General features: G+C 43.6%; 1 protein-coding gene across 3 annotated transcripts in view; it reads left to right on the top strand.

Moving 5' to 3' along the window:
- The first annotated feature begins 902 nt into the window (after positions 1 to 902).
- The window catches only part of arfgef1 (ADP-ribosylation factor guanine nucleotide-exchange factor 1 (brefeldin A-inhibited)), a 57,320-nt gene continuing 40,958 nt past the window's right edge, over positions 903 to 17,264 (top strand). For all 3 annotated transcript variants that reach the window (XM_080515055.1, XM_080515054.1, XM_080515056.1), the window contains exon 1: positions 903 to 1,248. In XM_080515055.1, the coding sequence (XP_080371181.1) occupies positions 1,125 to 1,248 (124 nt within the window). In that variant the 5' untranslated portion in view covers positions 903 to 1,124. The remainder of the gene's footprint in view (positions 1,249 to 17,264) is intronic.

Genomic DNA, 17,264 nt, shown 5'->3' with positions numbered 1-17,264 from the left:
AATAAATCTGTGGGCTTGTACATGAATGTGTGGAAAAGGTAGAGGTAAACCATCAATATGCTCCAGAAGATGTTAAAATACATCGTCTTTGACTGTTCTAGTTTTGAAAGGGAACAAGAATGCCTCTGATCCTAGTTTTAATTATTTTATTGTGGGATATTACAAGTGTAAATAATAAAGTTACATGTTTATTCACAAGAAAAGGAAGATAAGTGTTTCTGAAACAGTTTTAGGCATTTTATGAGTGTTATGATCTGATCAGTCTGGGTGTCATCATGTATTGCATTGCTGTACATTGAACATGAATGAAGAGACAGGTGTTTTGTGCAAACATTAAAGCAAATTTACATTATAGTGTTGCATTAATAATAATAATAATAATAATAATAACTACTGTTGTTATTATTATAAAAATTGTGTTTATTCATTTTACCTTTAACTTTGTTTTTAGACGTAAAAGGTTCTGTTTTAAATCAAATATATTTTCTCCACTTTTTTCAAATGATCATTTCTGAGGGAACTTAGAAAACCAAACGCATGCTGGAGAAAAAAACCTCCCTCTGACCTGCACTGCTTTATTTCAGTTTGTCTGTACGCTTCACACACACACACACAGATAATTTTTTTTTTAATAAATAATAATATTAGAAAAAAATAGGCGAGGATTTCTTCGGGAATATCAAAATTAGTTTGCGTACAAAAGAAAGTGACAGGGAGGGAAAAGAGAGATGCAAACTAGATGATGAGTTGAGCATTTCATTGTGGTATTTCATGGATCTGATCAGGACTTTATGAGAGGCTCGAATAAGCGTGCGGGCTCTCGCCCCCCCGCGCGCGCTGCCTCACTGCGGCCGTCCTCGAACGTACGTGACGTCGCTTCCTCTCTCCAACATGGCGCAGGAGGCAGATCGTTAACGGCGTTCTGAGGGATTTACCCCACCTTCTGTGTTTATTTATGTTTGTCTGCTGAGGGACTCTGCGGCTTGACATTTCTGAAGGACTACATCTCGTCTCGAGGCGGCTCCTGCCCTCCCTCCCCCCCACCCCCCACACCCCCCCCAGCCGGGACCAGGCACATCTCGCTTCCTTTAAAAAAAAAAAAAAAAGAAAAATTCCGGTGCGACATGTTTGAGGGCAAAAAGACGAAAAACATGTTCCTGACGCGAGCTCTGGAGAAGATCCTGGCCGACAAGGAGGTGAAGAAGGCTCACCACTCACAGCTGCGCAAAGCCTGCGAGGTGGCACTGGGTAAGTTGTGTTGTTTTGTCTCGGACTCGTTGGTTTAGACACGTCATGCAGCCTTTCACTTATTAAACCTGCAGCAATGTCGCAGGCTTTTTTTTTTTTTTTTTTTTTAAAGCAGCACAGACATTGTGTTTTCTTCCACCTCGTGCTACTCTATATCTCTGTGCCCGTGCGTTTAAAATTGACGTGGCACGAGCTCCGTGGAAAAAAAAAAAAGATCCCGAGTGAAACACGGAAATGGTGCAGCAGCAGGAGGAGGAGGAGGAGGAGGGTGGGTGTTTGCAACGCTGGCTGGACCGATGCTACTGACAACAGGCCCAAACACCGCACGGAAAACTAAAGTTGCTCCAGTGGTGTTTTATTTCCCCCCACACTGCTACACCCTGCACATGCTTCATCTGATCCTGATCCTGATCCTCGTGTTTATCCTCATAAAAAAAAAACAACAACAAGGTGTTTGCGTCTCTTCCTGCTACACAGCAGCCCTGCCCGGCCACGGCCGAGGACACATCTGTGTTTTCTCGCATCTATTATTCATTGAGCAGTTTAATCAGTGATTGCACAGGCCCGTCTTCTCCTCTGGTCTCTTGTCGGCTCGTCACAAACGCGATAGTTGTCAGTAGCAGCCTCCATGCTACAACTGAGCCATTTCTCACAGATAGCAAGTTTGGAGGGGATGACTTCCGTTTAGAGGGAAAATAAAGCGACCAAACACTGACGGGAATGAGGCTATTCTAAAACAAAAACAAATGCAATCGGTTATTAAATCCCCAATGTCACGAACTACTACTCTTGTATTTACTTATTATGTTTTACAATACGAAACACGAGTTCTCTGTTAGTAGGTATGCTTTTACCTTGAAATACGTCTCACACTTCCGGTTTGACATGACTGTCAGGTGTGGGCTTGACACCACTTTGTTAGCAGGTGTATTCTTCAGAAGGAGCTATTGAGCGGCTGAATGCAGGGGTGTCAAACACTTTTTAGTCCAGGGGACACATTTAAACTAAATTTCGTCTTCAGTGGGCCGGGAAAAGTGCCTCAATAACCTTTAAATTTCAACTTTAAAGTTTTTCTTTGTTGTGGCACAGTGGCGAAAGTGTCTACGTTTTTGCAACACCAAACAATTACTTGTCAACATAAAGCCAAATGCAGTGAAATGTCCAAAACGTCTCCTATAGCTGTGGCATTATGCATATTTTTACAAATTCACGCTGATAGCATCACTGATGTCTCGGTTCTTGTCTTAGTGTTTGGTTGTGTCCACTACTCTTAACAAATTTGTTTAAAACAAATCATTGTTTTAAATGTGCTTGATGGTTTGACAGGCTGGATTGGAGCCTCTTGCAGGCTGGTTTTGACAAACGGACCTTATTAATAGTTCAGAATCGACAAAAAGGACAGTTTGATAAGACTAGTATAATAATACAGTAATAATCTATAAGCAACCATGCCTCCTGTGTTAATACATTAATGTGTTTATACTATCATTGTTTGTATTTTGCATCTGCTGAAAAAAATTGTGCCCTCTTTGTTCCAGAAAATAAGACAATTATCCAAATTCTGGCAAGAAATATTGGAAGAGCTTTATTCCGCTCGGCCTCAGTGGATGCAGAGTTTACCTGTTTAAACAGTAAACATGGTTTTATCTCTGTCCTGTGGGTTGGGACAAGCACTTGGTCTTTAAATGCTCAGGGGAGGTAATATGACACTGCCAGAGAAACAATGAGTCTGTGTTGTGGAGCAGCCAGCCATCCTACCTGTTCCTACAGTGGCGCCTTTATCAATACACTCCACTGCTGCGAGCTTCTACAAGAGGCTCGCAGGCTAAAAACAGCAACTATGTTTGCTGAGGCTTGTTCTGTTGTTGTGAAGTCAACCCACACATGTAAATTAAAAAACTCTTTATTGCGTTTCTGTCAATAGATCAACGGAGGGGGGGTTAGCGTTCATTGGACGAGGGGAACGTTGTGTTGCGTGGGCATGAAGGGGGGCAACACAGAGTTTATATACCCCGATCCATACGATCGTCATGTTCTGCATCTTTACCTGAAAATAAGAGCTTGGTGATATCATCAGATGGCACTGTCTGTCCGTTGTTGGGAATTAGTCACTCACGTTGTGGGTTTTGTTGAAATGCGAAGCTCACGACTGTGTGAGAGAAAATAGCCATAATTCGCTGACTACATGTATACCATGAGCCATAAAGCAGTCGAACCATCCTATCTTGTATCGCCATCGCCTCACCTTCCGTTCCCCGCTGTCTTACGGAGCTGCTTCGTTTTTCTTTCTCTGGATAACATCAATCGAGTTTGTGTCAGCGCGGCTGATTAGAATTCTCTGGTTAATACTGGATTCTATTTTGGGTTGTCCTTTCTCTTCAAAAGGCATTATTAGTCACACAGTCAGTGGTGGAGGGTTTTTCAGACCACATAATTATATTCAGGTAGAACCTCGCAACAGGACAGTGCACAACAGAATTAATGGAAGCTCAATGTAGTCATATTTTACAGTCTACCGGGTTTTTTTTTTTTTTTATTACAATAGAGCAGAAATAGAATCTACAGAAGCTCTGCAATGAGCGCAGTGGTGGTACAGTAGTAGTGCACATCAGAAACGACTGGGTGACCCAGTATACTGAGTGACTTACATAATCCCCTCAAGCTCGTGGGGCTCTGAGACATCTCAGAGAGTGCTTGTGCCAGAGTCTCTTCTATGCTGTCTCTCATTGTCTTTCCTGTTATGTATCAGGCTTCTTTAAAAAGACTAAAACCTACTTGTTGTTTAACATCTTCCACCTACAACACAAGGCATGTTGAGTCAGTCGGGGGGGAAAAAACTTTGACAAGGCTACCTTTTACCAGACAGTCCAGCCACATTGCTCTCAAATTGACCTTTCTCCTGCATTATCAAAATGTCACTGTGGTCCCACAAAAAAAGGACGTCACCTCAGTCTCTCGCACACAACCCAAACTGTGGCAGCAGCAGCAGCAGCTGGGCCCTATTATCTTCCGATCGCATAGCCGGCTTCTTTCGAGAGGAACTGTCTGATAGGGGAGAACAGAAAGAGGATAAGACTGACAGGTAACTCAAAATATCAAAGGCCCTCGGGCTGTATCTGCCCAACCCCCTCTTTGAAGCACGCGTAGACTTCGGTTCATTGTCATCACACACTGAGAGTTTTCACGTGGTGCAGGAAGTGGATGGCCTCGTCACTCCGACACCCGTCTCCCCAACCTGAGGAGCTCATGTGGTTGAAAAGGACTCAAAACGTAGCGATAGCGTTTGTAGCACTGCAGTACAAAGCACCGCGCTCACAGGATGGAGGGCTCGTTTCCTGGCTGGTACTCAGTCGAGGAGTTCAGTCAAGCTGAGCGCCACGCTCATTATCTCTCTCCTTAAGGCTGTGTGATCTGAGGGTCAGTCGGCCGAGGTCGGAACAACCTGGAAACCCTCTGCAGCTGCATTCCTGCTGCCTCCCTTCACTTTTTGTTACTTGATGTTACTTTGCTCTTTCTGTCGAGGCAGCAGCTGAAACATGAAGCCCGCTCTGCCTGGAGGCAGTCACTGGTTAGGATTATTGTCATGGCGAGTCAATTTTTTCAGATATACGTATTGGTTATGTTGATTTTCAGAAAGTTTGAGCATGAGCAAGAAAGCTTGAACCACATTGAGTGTCCATCTCTCTCCACAGCACAACATGGAGATGTCCTGCTTATTATAACGAAGGACTGAAAGAAACTGATGCATAGCCACAAAAATGACCCTGCTGAACATTTATTACCACATGTATACACACTCTGCATAAGACTATTTAAAAAAAGCAAACAAGCACTCATCAGTTGAACAACCTGCAATATTTCCAGCTCCACTTAGTCACCGCACATTAAGGTTATATGCTTTTAGAAGCTATGTGGTTCGTACCAGTCTACAGATATACTGATGAAACAACACTTTTAGTTGTTTGGCAACCTTTCATTGACACTCTTGTTACTTTCAGACACACTGGCAAGTATCCGTATCATTTAAAAGGTTTCAAGTGTGTATACATTTGATAGTACTTGGATTTGTCGTGGCATTAATCACAAAATCGTATGTTTCTGGTTGTTGACTGATGGCAAACACACCCATGGCCACATGCAGCACACACAGAGCCCTGACCCCTGACGAAAACCTGTCTTTCAGGAAATGTAGTTTGTTTGATTTCAGATTTGCTTTGTTCGCTTCCTCGCTTCCCTATCAAGAACCTGTCGCGCCAGTGTTATTTTACTGAGCTGCTAGAGAGTTGACGTCTCTTGAGGTTGCAAATATGAGAAATCTGGGTTGCTTTTATATTAAATTTGGTTAAAAAGACCAACAGCATCACCAACGCCAGCTAAAACTGAATATTGGGGCGAACCTGGAAGTCCAGCAGAGGATACAGCTCCTACAACTACTTTTCTGGAAACAATTCAATACATTTTAGAGTAATGTCAAACTATAAAAAAATGTATTCAAACTTTCTTCACTAGAGCAACCATACACATTTGTCAATGAAAGATGTCTAGCATTGAGTCTTCATTCAGAATTTAGCAAAATACGAACGTCTAAGAGAGTACTGTCACGTAATTGATAAAGTAAGTAATAAAATCCATGAGCCTGGCAACGTGCAACACTCGCATCCACAGATGATTCTGCTGAGAGCTCGCTGTCTTAAAGGCCAGTGTCAGTAAATACAACATAATCCACTTGTATGTAATATGAGGTGTCACAAGCGTAATTACAATTTTCAAGCTTTCCACTCAAGTTTAACAGAGGCAGCATGCCACAGTCAATCTGGTCCCCTCAAAATGTTGCAGTGATTCTTTGGTGGGTTTGTTGAGCTCAGCACAGAAGCTTGGCTCCAGTTAGATAATCTATGAGCTTCTGTCCTCTCTCAGCAAAGTTATATGAAAGGTATCCAGTGCGGCGTGATGTATACTGTGTGGCCAGATCTGGACTTTGTGAGCATCATAAGGCCTTTAACTCCCTAAAAGCCCTAAAAGTAAAAATCAGTCTCGCGCCATAACTTTGGAGTTCAAAAAAATGTAGATGCAGCGTCTTCAGACATGGTTTAGGCAATCATTTCCCAGCATGTATAATGTATGCAATGTACAAGCAGCCTTAAACATCCATGCCCTCAATGCATTTCAAGTTTTGATGTTTAAAAAAATATAGTTTTCTGCTTATACCTCCGATTTTTGCTCCACTGCAGGATTTAAATTAAACCAAATACAAACCACATTACTTCAAAGGCTCAACTAATGCCCTTGCAATTGTAGCAGCGGTGCCAAATATATTCTCTTATCAAAGGTTAAAAAAAACCTTGGGAAGAAACTGTAAACGCAAAACAAAATCAGCAGTTTGCACACTGTTTGTTTGCTCCGAACTCGAGGACTCTGCCTCCGTGGGCCCACCTTCTTTTTAGATTTGGCAGGAAGGCTAACGGGACAAATGTGCCCCTGATCATTAAGGACGGTGAACACATGCTCCTCCACGATAAGCTGCGCCCCGGCCGCCACATGCTCACCCACGATAACAACCAGGTTATGAATGATCCCGGGTTGTTAATTGAGGCTTTTGCCACGACTCCCCAAAGGCCCCACACGGCCTTCCCACGAAATGTCGAGGTGCTCAGATGTTTGGGGCCGCTCCTGAACAATAACGGCCTCGACTGATTTGCGTTCTTGACAGCCTTTTTACCAGCATCCTTCATGTTCCTGAAAGGAAATTAGGTAACCCACATGCTGAAGTCAGGCGCCTCTGATTTCCATGCAGCCGAGGCCCCCCAGGTAAAAAAATCTGATGAGGCTGGCAGGCATTGTTGAGGATGAGAAAGTGTAAATGAGCTGGGAGACAGCAGCTGTCAGCCACAGAGACGTGTCACTTTTTTTTTTTTAAAGATGTTGTAAGTGTTTATGGCACTGAATGGGTGTATATAGATGATCTTTATTTTAAAAGCAGAAATGTATTGTGTCTGAACCCAGCGCCTTACAATATGGATGCAGCTTGTGTTCTTGTTATGTTAAAGCTACAGTGGTGTAGTGGTTAAGAGTGTTGCGTCACACTGAGGATAGCTCCGGTCCCAGCCTGGTTTTTGAGGTCTTTCTCTGCTGAATCTTCATGTTCCCACTGTGTGCGTTCGTCCCGGTGTCCCGGTGTCCTGGTTTCCTCTCACAGTCCAAAAACAGTTTCATGCGAGTTGGTGACTGTAAAACAAGGCGGCACAATATCGGATTAAAATGCAATATGCAATGATGATGTTGACAATTGTGTGACGACAATATGATTTGCAATAAATACTAATGCTGCGTTTCTTCACTGTGTTGAGCAGTTTCACTTTATTGTTTGAGTTTTTTTGCTGTGGAGTTCTTGGAGTTCTTTACCCCTTTGGTTCATTGTATTAACTATTTCTGCGATAACTCAATGGAGTAACTAATAGTTCACAGAGTATCTCTGTTTTCTGAGCGAAGAAATCCTGGAGATGTCTTTTACCTCGATGGCACATGATTCTCAAAACATGCAGTCATTCATCCGTCTTCTATATTGATTTATACTACGAGTCAATCCCAGTTCAGTATGGGTGAAGCAGAGTGCACCCTGGAGGGGTCGCCAGCCCAACACACAGACAATCTCACACACACTCACATTCACTCACATGGAGGTCATGCAAAGTCCACACACAAACATAGGACTTGCACTCTTGTAGTGCTAACTGCTACACCATTGTGTGGCCACACACTATCAAGGAGACTCCTTTTGGCCATTTCTGGCCCACGGGCCGTATGTTTGACACCACTGCTTTAGAGTGAATGAAGTGAAATTACTGTAAAGATGAACAAATAGCAGTTATGTTTAGTATTTGTATTGTGAAAAGTAAAGTAAAGGTGTTGAGATAAGTTGGTCCACGATCAAGTTTCATGCAGGAAAAAGGAAAGAGAAATGAGAAGCTTCACGCCCGGTTTTCCGTCTTCCAGAGGAGGTGCAGGCACTTCAGCTACTCGTAACCCCAGAGGCTGACTGCTATTCAGATAATGAGCAGTGGAGCAGTCAACACTGCAGGTCCACTTCTTGCTTTGACAGCATAAATAATCCTTTTATCTGTACTATGGAGACTGTTTAAAACTGAGAAGGAATCGTGTGCTGTGGGTTTTTTGGTTTTTTTTTTCTCTTCCCGCTCAAGCTTTTATATATTTATTTTCTCACAATGATACGTCTATACATAATACATTATTTCTCTCAACCGATGCCTCCACCAGTCCTGGGACAGGTGATAAATTAATTATACTGCAAACAGATGAGGCGACTGAAGAGAAACCCTCCTCTGTGTCTGGCTCTCAGTTTCTGTTTCATCTCCGCGTGCTGGAGTTTATTTGTATTATCTATTTCGTATTGATCTATCATCTGTGTTCATCTACGGAAATTTGGTACCGGGCCAATAATACATCATAATTAGAGGGGGAAAGGGGGTGCTTAAAAGAATGGGGCCTTGTGGGTGACGAGGGAGTGTTTTTTTGTTGTTGTTGTTTTTTTGTGAGAAAGCAGGGATTCAGAATTGAAATCAAAAATAATGTGGGATGTTCAGTGTAGGTTCTCTTTTCCTTTTATCTCTGTTTTGATAAATTGCCGAGTGCGGCAATCTGTGTGTGTTTGTTGCTACTCCGAGATCACAATGGGGTGACTTGTTGAAGTTACAGAATTCCCTCTTGCTATGATTTAGTTGCAAGAATTTTAAAACTTTCCACGCAATTATTTCGGTCTTTAATATATCTTGATCCAACTTATGAACTTGGTGCCAATCCCGCCCAAATCTTGAACTTGCAGAATTTTCTAACATAAGACCAAGTATAAGAGCATATACAGTGAACATGACAATGTGTTCCTCAGGACTCGGGCACGAGGGAATAAAAATGTGTCTTGAAAATTAGCAGCATCTGCCTGAGGCACCCGGGCTAACAAGGGCTAACAGTTCTGCTACATCATCTTTTACCAGACGTAAGTCCATGTGTCTGTGTGATAGACAAGTTTAGTTTGGTTTCAAATCGGGTTTTTTTTAAGTGTTGTAATGTGCTGTGTGATGGCCAAGTGCCAAAATGCATTTGACATTTAACAAAGTAAGATTCACTGAAGGCGCTCCAATGAGCTGGACCTCTTAATACCCCAGTAAAAGTGCGGCGCGTAAAGTTAACTGCATCCCATCCTCTTCATTGGCTGTGAAGCACAATGATGGATGATGTGGAGCGTCAGAAGCAGATCTTCAAGAATGATAACTGTCGCATCTCCCCACCCGCTTGGGCCAAGTAGGATCGCAGCGGCAACATGGAAAGCAGAGAATGGCCGCAGGGCTTTTTACCTCACAACTTTCTGCTCGTCCCCGAGGTTTGGACTGATGGCCCAGCCAACGCAAAGGTGTAAGAACTCCAGCAAGAGCCTGGCCCCAGCTGGGCGGTCGTCTTCCTGTGGGCTGTGCCGCCAACACACAACAACCAAGTGCGCTAATGAAGCGAGGCACTAGATAGTTATGAGGGTTGAAATTCCCCTTTAACCAGTTTACAGCATTTAGATGACAATAACAAACTAAGAGAGAGAAAATAAAGCTCACTCGGTTCCATTTTTTTTGTTTTTGGCTGATTTTCTGTGTAATGTTTTTTGCTTTTTGTACATTTAACAAGAATTATAACTCTTGTAGCAGTAACTATAATGCTTTACAGTAACACACGGCAATTGGCAATTAGAATTTGTGTTATTTATGTCGATGAGTACAAGTAAAGATGATATAAAATGGTTAATTTGTGCATACACAGAGTACATTTTCTTAACCTCCAACACTTAACCTTCCATGCCTTGTTTCCACTGGAAAGCAGGATATTTTCCACTTTCCAGTTACTCGCACCACGAGACTTCACTGTGGCTGCAGTTATTACATGACTGTTGCTGCTTTTCTCAGCATGAAGTTGATCCTACAGTAATTTCTCATTTTCACTCCCAATAAATATAAAATGTAAAAAAAAAAAAAACATCAAACATTTGGAGATGCGAGTGAATGAGGGTGAACTTGGCTCAATAGATTTTGAGGTGCAGGTAGAAGAGGGCACAAGGTCTCACACAGCACGAGAGTGAAATTGTTGCTCCTTTGTGGTTCGCTGCTGAGCATGCTCAGACCGGCCGAGGAAGTCCGGTATGATTAGAGGAGTGAACAAAGGTTAAATAAGTCGATTGTGTATTCATCATCCACTGACTTGCTGTTTATCTCCAGAATTTGCAGCACAGCCTTGCAGAATAATAACCTAATTTCACCGGACAAAAAGTGCAATTTATAGCGTTTGAGCAGAAAAGTGCCAAATCGTGTGTTCAGTGGATTTATTAAAGATGAATTCACTTGAGCCACAAAGCCAACAGCTGAGTAATCAAGGCCTTGTGGAGGCAGAGCGCTTTGTGACTTTTTTTTTTTTTGGCTAGAAAATGAGAGGCTTGATTCAGCCATGGGAGTGAGACTAGTGATTAGACGAGGGCTTATGCAAGTGTGAGCGAGGGGGTTGGCCGGACACACACACACACACACAATACAAGACGTGACACACACACACACACACACACACACACACACACACACACACACACACACACACACACACACACACACACACACACACACACACACACACACACACGAGTGCACACGCGATTAGGTAGCCCGGACAACCCCCTGGCAGTGCGTCCTTCACCCCACCCCACCTAAAATTTAATTACTGCTGTGCAACCTTTCTTTTCATCAGCGACAATAGATATGTCAGGGGTCTGATTTTTCTCAGGCTCTCCTCGGCGGTCGCTGCTGCCCCATGTTTATCTGTTCGCAAGGAGGTGGAGGTGGAGGTGGAGGTGGACACCTACGCACTGCTTAATTCCCAGATCCCACAATCCTGGCGGTTTAGTGCGCTTCCAGTTATTTGAGTTTGCTGACTTTATGTTATCTCAAAAAAAAAAAAAAAATGCTGTTTGATTAATCAATACACCCGAGATGTAATCATGTTCACAGCCTGGATTATAGGGTCAACGTTGGACTCTGGATGGAGATAAAAACGAAAGTTTTACACCTCGAACCATCGTAAAGCCGCAATTTATATCTCTTTCAGCCCTGAGGCTCAATTTTGTGTCTCCTCACTTTGTTTTGTTTTTTTTTCTTTACTGCTTTTTTGCCTCATTATATTTCTCCTCACCTGTGTGAACACCCGGCTCCGTCTGTGGTTCTTATCAGGAGACGCAGTCGCCGGCACCGCCATTGTTTTAAATTAGGAGCCGCCTGGCACTGAGCTGAATATTAGCTGATACCGGTGCACGGTGTGGTCGGTGCCAACCACAGGATCCAGGCCAAATGCAAATAGACTCTGAACTCTTTGAAATGGAAATTGTGCTGCGGGAGGCAGGTTGCCCTTTCTGAGTCTCCGGATCATCTCACAGGTGATGGAAAGTGAGTCAGGGACTGGCCTTTAACCTGAAGTGTGAGTGTGTGTGTGTGCAGAGAGAATTTTAGATGCAAATGAAACCAAACAAAAACTGTCTTTTGTTATCATTTTGAGGATTATTTATCCAGCCACAGGTCAGAAACTGATTTTGTTGCATTCGAATCCTTTGTCTCCTCTTCTGTATATCTAATGTATTACGTCACTCTACTGAGACCAAACGTACCTTTTGATATGAGCACAGAGGCCCGTGTTGCACAAACATGTTTGTGCTAACAAAGTACGCATGCATACGCCTTATTTCTTCTGCAGACGGCTCGGTTGCTCTTTATCCCCTTTCCTCTCATCGATCTGCATGTTGAACCCGCCGTCCCCTCCCAGCGAGATGTTTTCTCGCTGCTGGTCCTGTGACGTATTGCAGAGCGTCTCTGGAGAGCCGTCTGTTTATCTCTCTCCCTCCCGCCAGTGTGGCAGCAGTGTGCCGGCTCTGCTGTGTCTTAATTGATGACATGTTAGATGTGTGATTACATGGGGGGTTTTATTTGGAGGGGGGTGGTGGTGTTCGGCGTCTGTACATGATTATAAAACATGCGTACAGTGACTGTGCTTGCTGGCGACTTTGTGTGCGCACACCACATTGATAGACTGTCTGCATATTAAATTAATGTTGATCCAGGTTTTGTCAGCAAGAATATTTGCCCAGGTGAACACTGCTGCTCCGGATTGTCATTGCATGTTTTTGTTTTTAACCCGCTGTACACGTTCCTGCAATTAACTCTCAACATGCATACCTTTTCAATTTTCTTCACTGTGATTAATCGGACTTGTCTTTTTTACAATTCAAAAACTGTGAACCATCACTTGACATGTCCACATTGACAGCATGCGTCAGACCCCCGGGGTTGAATGAGTGCTCGCTCTGCTTTAATTGCTGTAGCATTTAGCAGAGGCCCTGTACCTCGGCTGGAAAATCGGGATTTATTAATGCCGGTAGGGAATAAAACTCATCTCCGTAAACCTTTTCCACAACAGCCCCACATTTCTCTCTTTATAAGCGTACACATTGTGGCAGCATTAGTAATTGATGCAATGTTGCAGGATACAATTTTCCTCAGAAAGTTATGTTACCAAGCATAGGTCACTGAAATGAAGAGTTGTGATTTGTTGTTGACGTGCACCAAATGATGGGCCATATGTGATTATATGAAGAAAAAAAAGCATTTTGACTCAATTCAACAGGACTTTAGAGCATTTTTCATACAAGCAGAATCCTCCACAAGTGATTCACTATTCAATAAGAATAATAAAACAATGGCCATCCCCTCCCACACAGAGAACAAACGTGGACACTGTACCATAGAATTAGAAGTGCTTATAAAAAACTGGAACTTGGGAAGCGTTTTCAAAAGTAGAGAATTACAAGAAGCAGAATAACTTAAATTACACATTCATTAAAAAAAAAACAGGTTAAGTGAAGCTTTTTACTGAATTATGACAAGAATTCATTTAAAAAAATGTGTGTATATAGATAGACAGATAGTCAAAACAGAATATTAAATAAGATCAGCTATTTTCTAATCTTTTAACCAGAAGCCCAATTTGATCACAATTGAAAAGTTACAAATGCAACAAGCATCTTAGTGAGTTGGTTATAGATTGATGACCTTTCAAAAATATTCCGGTTGTCTGTGACGCACCTGTACAGTTTGAGTGTCTGCGTGTCGCTACGTTTATTCAAATCCCAATCAGGCCTAATTTTGTGCGCGTGTCACATTATTTGGCAGCACCCGTCGCAGCCCATTATCCCTCGCTGACAATGAAAGGGACGGACCCTCTCAGGACCGACGGCTCCATTCCCCCACAGCCCACTCTTAAACCTTTTAAGCCTATTTACATTGGGTCTAAATCCTGACCGTACTTAAAATGACATCTGTTATTTCCTCGACAGATCTCTCAACCCTCCTCATTGCACACTCACAGCAGAAGTGACGGATGCTTTTGCTTAATGGGTTGTTGCGCAACACGCATTACATGAACGCAAACACACCCAAAGGAGGACTCGGGACCTGCGATTGCAGCGGTAATGGTCTCTGGCAAAATGTCGCCCCCGTGCCTGGTAGACACTCCCAGCAGGGCGCCGCGCCGCGCCGCCGGCTGAGGAATGCTTTGTCACGGCACTCAATCGTGGCGGTGCAAAAACGAAGGAGGGAGATTCAAGTTCATCTGCACGCAGCTCTCGGCGGCAGCGGGCAGCTCGTTTTCCGGCGCTACGTCTAGAAGTTGCTCGGTGAAAGCAGCTCGCACGTGTTGATGGTCGTTGCATTTTACAGAATGCCTCACCATGCATGGTTGAACCCCGTTCGCACACACGGTGGAGTCTTCAACTTTTATTTGTCCAAATCCAGAAACTCGCACTTTCAATAAACACAGGGTTTGTTCATTCAGTCTCAGCTAGGTATTATCCTGGTAACTAATTTCTTTGTCAATCATCAATCTCGCATGGAAAACATCAGAAACTCTACATCCAAATATAGTTACTCTGTGTGTAATAGTGTCTTGGAGGCACCTGATAGCTTTGAATGCATTCAGGCTGTGAAAGCAGGGCTCCACAATACTTCAAATTTCTGGGGGTTTTAAGCAGATGGGGTCAGAAAAGTTAGCACAGAGATAACTTGGCTTGTGGCGGCCAAGCGTTTCAGAGCCACGTCACTTTTTGATCCTTCGATGACTGTTCTTCCTGTCATTGTGAAGCAGAATTCACCAAGCGTTGGACTGTTCACCCACTAATAGGGCACGTGGTCTGGGTCGAGATCAGTGTTAGGCGTGCGTTATTGCAATAGTAATTAACTCACAGTTGCATTACACTGTTGTACCCTGATATGTCCCCACTGTATCCAGATAAACTACCTGGCAGATTGGAGCCGTCTGGGTGCAAACTTCCATTCACAAAATGGTCAAATTATCACACAGAGAACGGACTTATTTGACAAATACAATAACAATATCGATGTCATCGATCGAACAAATATATTAATTATTATTAAGACGATTCCAGGAGTTTATAAAAGGAAAACACTCAAAATAGGCCAAATGTAACACCCTGTATTCGGGCTCAATTTATTCCATTACCACTGCTGCCGGGAAAGGAAGTGCGGTTTAGTTGGCCTGACGAGTGGTGGGCAGCTGTATGACACAAGGCAGCTTTGTATATCATAAAAACACTAATTGCTTTGACCGACTTGTATTGCTGGTGCTGACTAGTGAGGAGACAGGCAAAACGCTTAGCCCACTAATTGCGTAGATTCCTGCATTTCCCTTTTCCGGCCTCTCCGGGTGTTTTGAGCTGTCGACCCGACTGCGATCCTGCTTCTAACCTTTAGCTCTAGTTTGCTAATACTTCCCTGGCCGATTCGTCAGCCTTATCTGTCGCAGCTGCATATTTGCATCCGAAGAGGCTGACGACACTATTGTGCAGCTGATGTCTAAGCCGTGATCAGCTTTTGCTTCTGCTCCGTGTACGTGTGATTGAAGGGGATGACGGATAAGCCCCTTTTGAAACGCATATTACATAAAGCATGCCAGGGACCTGTCTCCGCGCACCGGCAAGTTCAGCGATTGAGTGTGAAGCCGCCGTCTTTCCCTCTGGATCAGACTGTGCTTATCGTGGAATCTCAGGCCACGGCACCTGAACCTGGGAGGCTTTCATGCCTTTATTTCTCAGAATAATTATTTGGTTTTCTTTGTCTTTTTGTAGTATTTACATGCACTCATGGCAAGCGGTTCTCTATTTATCGCAGAAGTGAAAACTGCTCCGGAGTGCTGCGTTGCGGCTCTGGAGGAGAATTTGGCTGTTTTGCGTGAGCCGACTTCACACCGAGGTGCGAAAGCTTGTCGATGGACATTGCCGTTGTCTCACGCGCTCATGTATTTTTCACCAACAGTCATGTCATGGAGTCATATCACATGTCAGACTTGTGAGGGACCCAGCCTAAATGTGTTTGCCTCTTTGCCTGCAACATACCGGGACACAAAGAGCTACAATTTTTGTATGTAGGGTCATGGGAGTGATCGGTATCATCAATAAATCATGCCGTGATGACGTCTAACACTGACTCAGCAACTTGCGTGGGTGTCACGGTGTGTTAGATGATAGCCGAGGTTGTGAAGGGATCAGGGTGCAATTTGTGTATTGGTGTCATTAAAATAGTAAACTTTACAAGGTCATCCTTTTGCACAAGTGCACTGGTTGCAGAGACTTCCTGTAGCTTTCCCTTTTGTTTTGCATATCAATACTGAAGAAGCACGAGTGAACTCGGCTGACGTGGAATATACGTGTACATGCCCTGCCATTTATTTTCCATGGGTCTGCAGTTGAGAACATTGTTTTTCATACTTTGCGTACAGAGCCTCTTATCTCAGCTTGTAAATAGCACCCTGGAAGTGATGGAGTTCCCCATTAGGGAGCTGTCAATTTAATGGCTCTTGGTGTGGAACTTGTGAAAGGAGACTTGGAGTGAGAAAGTGCGACACCAGAGTGTGTGTTTGTGCGCTTGTGTGTGTGTGTGTGTACCTGAGAGCTTGAACAAAGGTGTGTTTTGTCCTCTTGCCAGTTCTCAGACATCCCCCACTCTGTTCACCTTTGCCACTATAGTAGCCTGGAGACGACATTCACTCCGGAGCGGAGTTGGAAAATGATTAGCCAGCTTCTGACTGACCTTCAGGGCAGCACAAGTATTGGGAGTGACTCTGGGCAGGAGTAGAGGGGTTTAATCTAGCTCATCTGTAAAGAAGTCCCGATGTAAGAATACACAAGAGGAAAGAAAAAAAAAGAAGTTTCTCCATATAGTCGATTGTCATATTTTCTGATGATGAAAGAAAAGTGCATTGCAGTTTGTCTCTATGTTGGAACAATGTCGTCCCGTCACCTCGTGCTGATCTGGGTCAAAGTCGGAGTAAGAGGGAAAGAAATTACAGTGAGGACAAAAAAAAATAAAAATGGCTGAAGTGATTCAGGGCCTCGGCGCCTGCTCTCAGAAGCTTTCTGCTGAGGCCTGGTCTGGCCTGTAACTCACCGGAGAGCTCAATGGCTTCCTTTCATGTATTCTGTGTGTGAAAAAGGTGCCTTATGAGGGCCAGAAATGTTTGGCAGAGGCAGAAGTGTTTCGGTTTCGGAGTTTCTGCATGGGAGTTTCATGCAGCTCTCATCACGGCAATGCCTCAAATTGAGCAGACAATCGCTTTAACCAGTGAAGTTACTCAAATGGCTAAATTACCAGTACTAGATAAGTCTAGTTGAATTACTTCATGGTTACGAAAGCAAAACCTTTTGAAGATGTTACTTTTAATTTCTCTCAAGTTGTCAGACTTTTGCTTCTTATTCAGTCGAAGGTCTGCTTCTCTCGCTGGATTCATGAGGTTTTAAAGTGGTAAACCATTCAGTTTAATCTGGATCACCGTTGTCCTGTTTGATAGCAGCGTGCTTGTGGTTTCTCTCGCTTCACTGAGCCACTACTACCGCCGATGTTTCTGCTTTGATTACA

Source organism: Blennius ocellaris, assembly GCF_963422515.1.
Source record: "Blennius ocellaris genome assembly, chromosome: 19".
Classification (NCBI taxonomy): domain Eukaryota; kingdom Metazoa; phylum Chordata; class Actinopteri; order Blenniiformes; family Blenniidae; genus Blennius; species Blennius ocellaris.
The sequence above is the reverse complement of the archived record's forward strand: the minus strand, read 5'-3'. Positions and strand labels throughout refer to the sequence as shown.